General features: G+C 35.4%; 1 protein-coding gene across 1 annotated transcript in view; it reads right to left on the bottom strand.

Annotated features, from left to right (window-relative positions):
• Positions 1-10812: 10812 nt before the first annotated feature.
• LOC107691688 (opioid-binding protein/cell adhesion molecule homolog) overlaps positions 10813-12495 on the bottom strand; it is a 44985-nt gene continuing 43302 nt past the window's right edge. Inside the window, exons 8-9 of the mRNA XM_016490468.1 lie at positions 11757-11834; positions 10813-11410 (exon numbers count right to left, since the gene is read on the bottom strand). Coding sequence (XP_016345954.1) covers positions 11310-11410; positions 11757-11834 — 179 coding nt within the window. The 3' untranslated portion in view covers positions 10813-11309. The remainder of the gene's footprint in view (positions 11411-11756; positions 11835-12495) is intronic.

The following is a 12495-nucleotide window of genomic DNA, read 5'->3' as shown; positions in this document are numbered from 1 at the left end:
TATTAAAAACACAAAAAATATTTTATTTTTAATGTATTTTAAGATGTAATTTATTTCTGTGAAGGCAAAGCTGAATTTTCAGCAGCCATTACTTCAGTGCTAATACTAATTTTACTATTTATTTTGTTCAATGTTTTGTTGTCTAATTCAGTGACATTCACACACAACGTGTGGCTTAAATGTCCAAATACTTTTTGCGGATGCTGTATGCGATATTTGATTTACTGTACATGTACAGATGTATGCAAATACTGTTCACACACACGTACGATCTATGCGTTCAATATAATATAGCACACAGTTCCTAAAAACATAGTGCATCCTGAGTGCTCATCTGCCATTGATGGTGTTCAAATGACAAAGGAATCATAACAATAACCTGCACATGTACTTGTACTGAGCTGACATAGTTACAAGCAGTAGGATAGACTCCTTACCTGGTCTAATATGTTTGTAGATGCCCTAATGTAAGCTACATAAAATCTGTTCCTCATATAAAGACCCTTTAGGATGACAGCTGTTGTGGGCTGTATAATCATAAACGTACCAAATGGGACAGAGGAACTAATCTGAACAGGTTTGAATAGAGATTTCCTCTATAAAGTCCAAAAGAGTGATTAAGTTAGTCTTGATCTCCGCAGGTCACGTTTTATACCACCAAATAAACATCAGTCATTGTATATTTTGTTGTAAATCCCTTTCCAGATACATTTGTATTGTTTTAAACGAATTGAATTTGCGTTGGATGACTCTACTGGAGAGTTTAAACTTCTTTCTCAGGTTTTTGGTGCGGAGTTTCTTTTAAGTGTGTATGATTTTGTATTCTTGAGTCTTGGTGAAGTAAATTTGACAGAAGCCAAAACTGTTATCACAAATTATATAATAAAATGATATTTAATAACTTCTGAGGACAAAGAAGTCCCAGTAACAGACATATTTCCTTGCGTATCTGTGGGTGATAACCATCAATTTATCCGTGATCTTTAGCACTAATTTCCACACTAATATAATGTCATATAAATGTCAAATTGTGCATGTCTGAGCAGGTGGAAGAATATGGTAATCTAAGATTTCATCTATTTCATATTCCATATCTTTCCTTTCGTAAGTCTGGTGATTTAGCAGCTGCACTTTCATACTCGTTACTCTATGAAACCCGACCCGTCAACACGCTCATAAGGGACTTTGGATACCCACCAGAAACGTCCACTTATCAGTAGCCGCAGTGTACAGGAGCTTAAAGCAATAGTTCACCCAAAAATGAAAATTTGCTGAAAATGTACTCACCTTCAAGCCATCCAACATGAGCTTGTTTCGTTATCGGAACACTTTTGGAGAAATTTAGCACTACTATTCACCAATACTGTAGATCCTGTGCAGTGAATGGGTGCCGTCAGAATGAAAACATCTGATAAACCATCACAATAATCCACAAGTACTGTAATCCACAGGACTCCAGTCCATCAATTAACAATTGTGAAGAAAAAAAAACTGTATGTTTGTAATAAACAAATCCATCAAGACGTTTTCAACTTCAAACTGTTGTTATCAGCTGTTTGGACTCTCATTCTGACTGCACCCATTCTCTGTAAGGATCCATTGGTGAACAAGTGATGTAATGCTAAATTTCTCCAAATCTGTTCCGATGAAGAAACCAATCTACATCTTGGATGACCTGAGGGTGAGTACATTTTCAGCAAATTTGAATTTCTAGGTGAAAATCCCTTTAAAAGTATACCTCTAAGGAAATACAGACAGCCACATGCACTCAACCCACACAACTAACATTACAGCGCTAAAATGAGACCTTGTCTGTGAGCTGTCTGCATTCAGCTTCAGTGAGCAATGTCAACAGTGCTAAACAAACATACTGAAGAGGAATGATTCAAGTCCAAGGTCTGGCACATCACAGAGAAATAAAGATATGTCCATAGATTGTAAATGACCTTTCAGTTGATTTTGAAGTGAAATTCCTGCACTCTAATTTGAAGGACGCTGCTCTGTGACCAGCTGAATGGTTTTTGTGACTGACGTTAGCATGGCAGAGCTCTTTCAGAAGATTTGCTCTCATGGATATCAGATCATGTTAACGTGGAGTTGAAATATTAATTAAATCTCATTGTGATTATGACATTCATGAGGTCTTTACGTTAAGCGCGACACTGTTCTGAACATGCAGTATGTTTAAAATGCTGTATGGGGAAAAAAAAAAGAAATATATGCAAATAAATTATCTTGTTTCTAATTGATTGTTAAATATGAGGATGGTGTAATTGCGGAGATCAACACACCTTTTCCTTGTTAGCGTTGTGCCTTGCGTGCATTTTAAAAGAAAAAAAAATCAAGTGGTAGTGCAATATATAGATTCAGTATCGACCCTTGGGATGCATTTTTGTAAACAAATCGGTTTTAACCATTAAATGGAGTTATTTTAATGTTTCGAAAGACATCAAATCATCTTTTGATAAGTATCATTAATCATTCATCTCAATTGTGTTTCGAGTGAAATTGCCCAATGATTTCTGGTGAAGTTTGTAACAGGTTAAAGTACATAAATAGGTTGTACTGTAGATTATTAGAGTATCATTTTGGTATGTCATTTAATTTTTTTAAATACTAATATTGTGACGGTGAAGAAGCTATTGACAGTGATGTCATTTTACCTGCTGGGATGAACAGTACAAACCACAGACTGTGGCGCTACAACCTTCACAGTGATCAGCAGTAGTGTACATAAAATGGCATTGCAAATCCATTTAAGTTACAAACAAGTATACTTCAGAATGTAATTGTTTTGCTTTATTTTTTTAATTGCTATATTTATCATCGTCTGAGGGAACAAAATAGCAAGCATTTTTGCTGACCGGATCATCATTATTTTAAAACTGCTGCAAGTATCCATGGTACATCTAATCAGTGTTTCACCCAAAAATCTCTTGGCAAAAAGTATTTTGCCCTCCCTTGCAAAACTGTATTGTATGTTTGTATTTATTTTTCTGACTGTCTCTATCTAGTTACGATTGTAAAGTGTATGATACCTTAACATTTGCAACACACAGCTCTCTCAATGTGCATGTACAGCCGTAGTTGTATTTTTCACTATTGGAAAATGAGTACAAGACTGTTGTATGTGTTCTGTGTAATAAAGTTAAGAATATTTTCTTCTAGTTTGGGGTTGTTAGTTATCTAATGTACTGTCATAGAATCTTTTAAAAAGGGATGCACAATCGATCAGCACCATATTGGTTATTGATATTGGATATTTAATTATGAATGCTTATTTCCCCATCTTTACATTTAGATTACCTTTGTTAATGGTAACACTTTACAATAAGGTGTCATTTGCTAACATTACCTGCATTAGTTAATAAGAACTAACAATCAAACTAAAATCAATTAAATCAAATGTTGTATCTATTAATATTATTTAATGAGCCTGAGCTGGCAGCTGTATTTTTATTAACTAACGTTAAAAAAGATTAATAACTACTGTAACATATGGTATTGCTCATTGTTAGGTAATGCTAATATGTTAGTTAATTAGTTAATGCATGAACTAATGTTAACTAATTGGACCTTATTGTAAAATGTTACCATGTTAATCTTTAAAAAACATTGAAATTAGAGTTTAGTTTTTTTAGGGTTTACTTTTTAATTAAAATAAAATGGTATATAATTGTAATATTGGATTTTTATTACTTTATCAGCAACTACATGGAAATAATGATCAATAAAGTCAGAATTTTAACATTGCTGCATCCCTACTTTTTTTTTATCATTAAGCAATAAAGGTCAAAAATGTCATATTATATTGTGATATATTCATGGCTTAAGGGTGAAGTTAGGCATAATGTGGTATAATCACAAAATACAGCAGCACAACCTTGAGTGCCTTACTACTTTTATTAAAAAAAAAAATTCTGCATAATAGGACACACATTTTCATTAAAACTTTCTTTTATTAGGTGCTGTCCTTTGGCTAGAAGATCCAACTGCTGACAAGTAAGCTTAGCTGGCCTCAGTGATATACATCTGCCAAGATGGAAAAAAGGAAATATGAAAAATAGCTGAAAATTGACCCACCCCTCAGGCCATGTAAGCTGTCTCTTTTTTTTCGTCGGAACAGATCTGGAGATATTTAGCATTACATCACTTGCTGACTGATGGATCCTCTGCAGTGAATGGGTGCCGTCAGAATGAGAGTTCAAACAACTGATAAAAACATCACAATAATTCACAAGTAATCGGTCAATTAATTAATGTCTTGTGAAGTGAAAAGCTGTGTGTTTGTAAAAAACAAATATATCATTATGGCGATTTAACTTTAAACTGTCACTTCTGGCCAAAATACCAGTCTATAATCCATAATAATGCTTCCTCCAGTAAAAAAAACAAAAATCCATCCCCGTTGTCCTCTCACATCAAAATCCACCAACATATTTTACTGAGAACTGTTTTGGACTGTTTTCGCTCATAAAAGGTGCTTGATCTGTGCATATTTATCTCCTGATTCAGAGGAGACACATTTTCACTGGAGAAAACAGTATTTCAACCAGAAACAACGGTTTGACATCTTGATGGATTTGATGCATTTGCTTATTAAAAACATGCAGCTTTTCACTTCACAAGATGTTAATTAATGGACTGGACTCGTTGATTACTTGTGGATTACTGTGGTGTTTTTATCAGTTGTTCGAACTCTTCTTCTGACGGCACCCATTCAACTGCAGAGGATCCATTAGTGAGCAAATAATGTAATGCAAAATTTATCCAGATCTTTTCAGATTAAGAAACAAACTTATCTGCATTTTAAATGGCCTGAGGTTGATTAACGTTTTCATTTTTGGGTGAACTATTCCTTTCATCTAACAGCAGAAACTATTATTGTAGTATAGTAAAAATTCTAAAAAAAAAAAAAAAGTCAAAAGTCATTTATTAGCCATTGTACCCTAACCCCGTACTTATCTATTGCACAGAGTACTTTTAGCAAGTTTACCAGTGTTGACATGCTGTTTTAAAAGACAGTTTACCTCGTTAGCACATCCCTCCTCACACTGGTCCTGCTCTACTGACGACACGCTCATGGTTTGTCTGTGGTCCTAAAGATAATGCAGCCAAGAAATGTCATGTCAAGTTAATGCGGTCTCTATGAATGCTTATTTATTCACATTTGTCTTTCCAAATAAGCAGCTCTCATGGCATGTTCCAGAGGGCCGCTCCTGGGCTCTAAGATAAAGAAGTCCACCAGGAGTACAGAAGGGAGGAACAGAGCAGGCTTTTGTTTGCTTCAAGGGAGGTGATTGTCTACCTTCACACCTCCAGGCATAAAAGGTGATCATTCCCTGGCTTCCATCTTTTGTTTTCATGTAGAACATTAATAGCTTTTAGACAAATGATTGGCGAGAAATCGTCGTTACGTAACATTTTTCTCACCTCCTCTACCCCCGTTTTAAAACTCTATCTATATTCAATTTCAACATCTGCTATGTGTTTGTTAAATTCTACTTGCGTCATCATCCCACAATTTTTATAGTTATATATTATATAATTTATATAAGGTCAGGATTATGGTAATTTGTGTATAGGCACATATATTAAAGTCTTGTCTACAAAAAAATAAATAAAAAATAAATAACATGCCATGCCCCAATAACAGGGAATGCTATTACACTATATGGGGTAAGTTGTCACAATTGAAACCAGATACAACATTTACAACATGATAACTTTGCCTATATAAACTTCACTACTAGATTGAATTAGGTTTTTAATTTTATATTTTCCATTTTCATTTAAATTTTACTTTCAATTTTAGTAATTTTGTTGTGTCTGTCATTTTTATTTTTTTTATTTTAGTTTTAGTAATTTTTTTCCAAGTTAAACTAATGACTGAACTACATTTAGTACTGTTAAACTAAATGGCAACTAGCTGAAATAAGTTTTTTTTTTAATTTAGGTTACAATTTATTTTATTTCAAGCAACTTTTTTATGGTTTCAATTTTAGTTAACTATAATAACACTGGTACTTAGAACACAGTTCAAGCTCAGTTCTGTAGTTCACTCTTGCCTGAATGTGCCAAAATGACAAAAAAGTTTGATAAAATTCACAAACAAATTTTCAGCAGCTAACCAGTTAAACCAGTTTAACCAGTAAAAAAAAAATCCTTTACTCACTTTGAATGGAAACCCTTGAGACAACTAGCCCATGCAGTTTCCTAAATTAAAACTCCATGAATTCATTCATCCAATTTTATATTTTTGTCGCCGTCATTTTCTTTCAGATATGTAAAGCTGATCCGGCAGTTTACCTGCATTTTCAGCTGTCTCTCAGCGCTATCCGAATTGTCTTCCATACTGCCATGTTTGTCACCTGGTGCCTCTCTACCTAGCAGCAGTGAATGATACTACAGCCATCATCTACAATGAACAATCACGGAAGAAAAAAGACTTTTAATTAAAAGAGTCCTCTCTGAAGCCTTTTTTTTACTTCAATCACAGACTGCTCTCGTGTCACTTTCAGAATGGATCTCACAGGTTCATTCTCAAGCTCAGCACTTAAAGCTCATGCGCATCACTCCCACAGGCTGTGTCTGTCAAATCTCTATAAAACACTTACTGACACCTCCTTCCTTAACCAGAGGATCGAGATGGTGCTTAAGTGCTCACAGAATCTGGGCTTTGAATTATTGATTTTGAATCAGCCTGTGTTAATGTGGATTTGTTCTGGTTTCAACAAGGTTTAATTTTTAATTTTTATTTTTTAAGTGGATAAACAAGGGAACATAGCATATTTATAGGCCTATACATTTACGCAAAGGTCTGATATACAGTACACACACACACAGACAGACAGACAGGTGTTGTTTGAGCTGGTTTGGGGTCCGTAAGATTTTTTAAGTGTTTTTGACAGAAGCTTTCAAATTATTTTATTATTTTTTAAAATGTAATTTATTCTTGTGTAATTTATTTTCAGCAGCCATTACTCCATTCTTCAGTGTCACATGATCCTTCAGAAATAATTCTAATATGCTGATTTCCCATTTAAGAAACATTTCTTTATTTCTCTTTTGAACGGTCTCTCCCAATGTGTTGCTGACGCTTATGGGGAAACTCCTGTTTACTCTGATACTAAAGCCTGATTTGTTCACATTCAGCGAAATGCTACCCATTTCCAAAACGTCAAGGTCCCCGCCCCAGAGTGATGTTGGACCCTGAGCCTCAGAAGCTGTCCTGATACAAAAGCAGAGAGGAAGAGGAGAGGGTCAATTCTCGCTGAGGCCGGAATTCCCTCGAAGAAGTCTCGCGCTCGCTCTCCATCACTCCATTTAACATTGAGCGATGGAAGCCCCATTCAAGCTGGGCCCATCCTTCTCATTCAGTGCTCACCCAAGCAAACTACAGCTGTGATAGCGACCCGCATACTCAAAAGCGCTAGTCACTGAACAGTCAGGGCTTTTCAGAGGATGTCCTGGTCCGTTCTGACAACATGATGGTGGTAGACTTCATCAATCACCAAGGCGGCTTGTAGTCCTAAGCGGCTTGGGTCTCATTGTTGGCTCATGCTTACAGAAGCCCTCAGTATGAGTGATCTGGGGCTGGGCTCGCAGAGCGGCTTTATTCTGCACTTGCTTATAGCCTGGTGCTATTTAATGCATTCCCCATAAGTGTCAGCGACGCAAAGGGAGAAACCGCTTGAAAGGGAACGTTCCGGTTATTAACGTAACCTCGGTTCCCAGAGATAAGGGAACTAGCATTGCGTAGGCACGAATCGATGACTGTCGCTTCAGTCGAAAGATTCTGACAAAATGGTGCTCAGAGCCGACTTATTTAGTGGTCGGCTCCACCCCTTTTGGTGGGTTGAAGCGCCATTGGTTTGTGCAACTACACGAACGTGAACAAATCAGGCTTCAGTATCAGAGTAAACAGGAGTTACATTAGTAACCGGAGCGATTATCGCGCCTGGCAAGTTGTATGTTCATTGTAATTTTATGCAATTTTTTTTGATATCTTGATATCATGTTTATTAACATGAATAGTTGTTTTACTGTTACTTAAAACTGTTTAATGTTTTACCTTTTTAATGGCCATTGTGACAACTAATCCCATACAGTGTGATAACATGTCCTGCTACTGGGTCAGCATTTTTATTTATTTTTTTTATAAGCAAGACCTAAAGTATGTATCTATACAAAATTTCTAAAATATAAACCCACTCTGAAAAATATTCAATTTTCAAATTTTATTCAGTTCCATTTACCATGGAAATCTGATGTCAGAGCTGGGAATGATGTCACACCGAAGTGGACCGTGTTCCAGTAGAGAAGTCAGAAATCCAAGATGGACGCGGCCATTGTTAGCAATACCAGTCCATTGAAAACCCATAAAAAGCAGGATTTTGGCACAGATAACACCATAGTATAATGTCCACAAATAGAGGTTGGATAGTACTTGGTGCAGTTTATAGGGACACATTGTCATAAGTGTTAATAAACAATATATTACTGTTTCTCTTCTGTTGAGGCACTGGGCAGCCATATTAGATTCTGAAGTTGGAGTTGTTGCGATACTGAGTAGGAACTCTGACTTGGGAGGGCGTTCCAGTTAAAAAAAAAATAGTTTCTGGGAACTTGGAATTTCCAACTTCCGAGTACAAATGGAACGCAGCATTAGCCCCAGTAACTCTATCATTTACTGGTTCAATTATACTCTGGTACAAAGAGGCACAAGACATACATGCAACTAAGCATTTTGAATTCAAATACAAATAAAACCATATTGCCACCTAGGTAGACCAGAGAGATGACAGTTAATTGTGCATGTATATTTTATATTTGTATATAATTAAATTTTGTATATAATTTCTATAACTATGAATCCTTCCTTCAAGAATTACAATAAAACTGCAGACCAAATCTATTTAGATACAACATTTTATTATTGTAAGTCTTAAATATGAACACACCATCTCCATTAAAGGAAAAACAAATTCTTTACAATACAAGGAGTTAAAATACTTCTCCAGGGAACCACCAGAGATCACTGGAACAAAATGAACTTCTCCAGGCTGGTTCTTTTAAAGGTTGGGTGGTGGGAGCCCCAAAAAAACTTTAGTCAGTTCTTCTCACAAAGTTGGACGTGTGAATTGAATTACAGCCATGAACAGACAAGCCTTGTGTTTCTGTTAATACGGTGCATTGATTGATCGCTCTCTCTTTGATCAACCTTGATCCAAAACCTTTTCCACACAGACATTAATCAGGAGATGCTTTTTAAATTTGTGATTTTAAATTAAAGTACTGCCATAAACGTGGATTTCTGACTGTCGTGACAGTTTTAGTCTCACAGATCTACCTATTTATGAAATGTGTGAACTGTTCTTAGTCTCATTGTGGTCCCTATATCTTAAAGAAAAAAACAAAAAGATAAAAAGTAATGCCATAATGCTAAACAATTCAACTTTGGGGCAAGAAAACACACTGCACATACATCACATTCCCTTTCATTAACATACAACTTGTGCTTAAAATCCACTGGACTAATGGTAGCTCTGATATGTGGTTTTAAAAACATTATATTTAAAGGGATTGTTCATTCAAAAATGAAAACTGCCATAATTTTACTCACCCTCAAGTCATTTTGTGGGATTATTTTTTTCTTTCATAAATCACAAATTATGTACTGGCGAATGTCTTAATAGTTATTTTACCTAAGTGTCAGATGCTGTTGAGCAACAAGAATGACAAGAAAACATCATAAAAGTGGTCAGTATGACTTGGGCACTACATTCCAAGTCATCCGAGGCCTGATAGTTTAGCAGAATAACTGAAATCTACAAGGAATACTTGTTTCTATTCTCAGAATTTTGTGTTTTGATTTGTTTATTCTTTGGAAAAGCATGCTGGTGAATAAATTATGACAGTTTTCATTTTTGGCAGAACTATTCCTTCAAATGAAAAAAAAAAGGGAAACATTAGACATACATCCTGTCAAATGTTGCAACAAAACAGAACAAAACTGTAATATGGATTTAAGGGTCAAACAGCATCTTAATACTGCGATGGTAAGATTCAGAAACTGAACTTCTAATCAAATCTCACTTTTGTTTCCAGAATACAGAGGATAACATGACATTTTCAAATGAGTGTCAAATGAGTCTCATCTGCTTTTTCCGAAATCACAGTATTTAGACATCGGAGTTCACAACGAGTAACTGAAATGAGCTGGTATCTACCATAATACCATTTGAGAAATAAATTACACAGCTTCAGAAAAAGGGAATAAAAAAAAAAAAGGAAGAAAATGTTGCATTGTTCACAGGTTCACAATTTTAGTAAAAACAAGTGTGCATATTTTCCCTTTGTACAAGTTATATATATGCATATACATACAGAGATGTTAGCAGGAACGGCGATGAGAGTGTTTAAATAAAGAACATTTGAAGCGCCCAGTTTGGTTTGTGTAACTCAAAATCTGGACAAAATTCAACAAAAAGCCATTTGGAAAAACTGTGGTAACAAAAATAAAAAATACAAATCAACAGATATTAGTAGATTGCTCTGGGCTTTTAAATGGGATCCAATATCTTTGCATTACACCCAGAACAAATCTCCAAATGCAACTTTTTCCAACTTTGACTCATACATTGTACATTGTACATCAGTCCGACTGTGCCATTCTGGTCATCAAAATAATATCAAAATAAAAAATACTGATATGTATCGCATTGTTTTGTGTGTGTTAAATGGTAAAATACAGATTAGATGTACTCAAAAAAAAAAAAACCCTGATGCCAATATTACAGAGCTAAAACATGTTTGTGTCTTTTGTGCTGCTTATTTTGATCAGCTTTACAGTTATGATACAGTAAAGTATATAACAACAATCCAAAAAAAAAAAAAAAGACGGAGACATATGCCCTTCCTTATCGCATGCCTTGGACTTGAAATAATTACTCCCCAATCACACTGTATTCTATATGAATTCTTAAGGGGTTACAGAGTTAAATTAAAATGAGAGTCACAAAAATAAATATTTAAAATTAAACATGCCTCTGTCATTTGCATTTTATGGATTCAAAAACTGTATTCAGTGGGGCAAAACAGTGCGATAATTAGCAATGTAAGACGAGTTACATTATTAAACTCTATTATAAACAAAAGAAATGCATGATTACTTTATTAAAAATAAGTACTTGGGTACCCCATGCACATTTTTGGGCATTTTCGGTAACCCATGCACGATTTGCGACTCCAGGATGAGTGATGTCACACAAACTGTGATTTTTATCCACTGAAAAACATCTTCGGCATCAAAACTTGAGCAAGAGTTGTAGAAGTATGATGAGAAGTAGACAGGTGGGTGTGAAGACCGTTGACGTGCCGCTGTTGCCATCCTGAACTGCTCCGGGTCCTAAAGCATTGAAAAGATTCACATGTGTCAGGCAAAACAGCTCCGGTCTCCAACTGTGTGGTAAACTGCCTCGTTTTTATTCTTCAGACTGTCTGTAACATCATATGAACTCTTATGTAGGGGCGCTCACCTACGCATCTGCACTTCTGATTTTATTTTACTTCCTCAATATTATCTTTCATTCTTTTCGAGGGTGTCAGCTGTCAGCATTTACAGAGCTATTTTCTTTCTCTATTTTCTATTGTCTAAGTCTTGTTAAAAATCTATGTTAGTATATTATAGCATCTCCTATTTGTTGATGAGTTTGTAGTGATTAGTAGTATTTAGTAGCTTGTGTATCACAAACCTTCCAACAAATCATTGTTTTCAAAGGCTGTTTGCTCTAAATCGGATGAAGTCATTTCTAAAACTGAAGCCGTCTCCACTAAAAGAGAGATTATATAACAAAACACTTCAGAACACAAGCAATATGAACTCAGAAAAATTCACAGTGTAACCTATAGTGCATCATTCCCGTTGGTGCTATTAGGCACATATTTTAGTCTAAATTAGATGTTTTTGCCTAAAAATATTCATCAAGTCAATCTAGAGTATTTCCGGCATGGTTCTGCTTCTCTGCTGTGGTAGCAGGTCATCTAACTGGGACGAAAGTGCTCCAGCTCGGCAAATTAACGTCTAAGCGAGGGTCTTTAGTGGTCACATTTGTATCTTAGGAGCATCTGTTCTTCTCATTTCAAACCAGCAAATCCCGTCTCCCTGTGCTATCACTATCATTACCTTACTGTACACCGCATCCTTGACCAGTCAACCGCCGAGGTCAGCCGTAATTGCAGTTGCTTATAAACAAGATAATCACTGAAGGTGCAGTTTAACCAGATTACTAAAGCGAGGTGTAGATCAGACGATTCACAAGCCACACAGACAACTGAGTGGTTGTCATAATTCATATTTTCTCATTTCCATTTTGTACCAAGTACGGCAGTCTGATAAAAACTATTGCACTTATATTAATCAGTAATAATACAAAAAGCAAAAATGATTATAACAAAATATTATAATATATATATATATATATGTCATCAGCT

This window comes from Sinocyclocheilus anshuiensis, unplaced genomic scaffold (genome assembly GCF_001515605.1).
Source record: "Sinocyclocheilus anshuiensis isolate Anshui unplaced genomic scaffold, SAMN03320099.WGS_v1.1 scaffold186, whole genome shotgun sequence".
Classification (NCBI taxonomy): Eukaryota; Metazoa; Chordata; class Actinopteri; order Cypriniformes; family Cyprinidae; genus Sinocyclocheilus; species Sinocyclocheilus anshuiensis.
The sequence above is the reverse complement of the archived record's forward strand: the minus strand, read 5'-3'. Positions and strand labels throughout refer to the sequence as shown.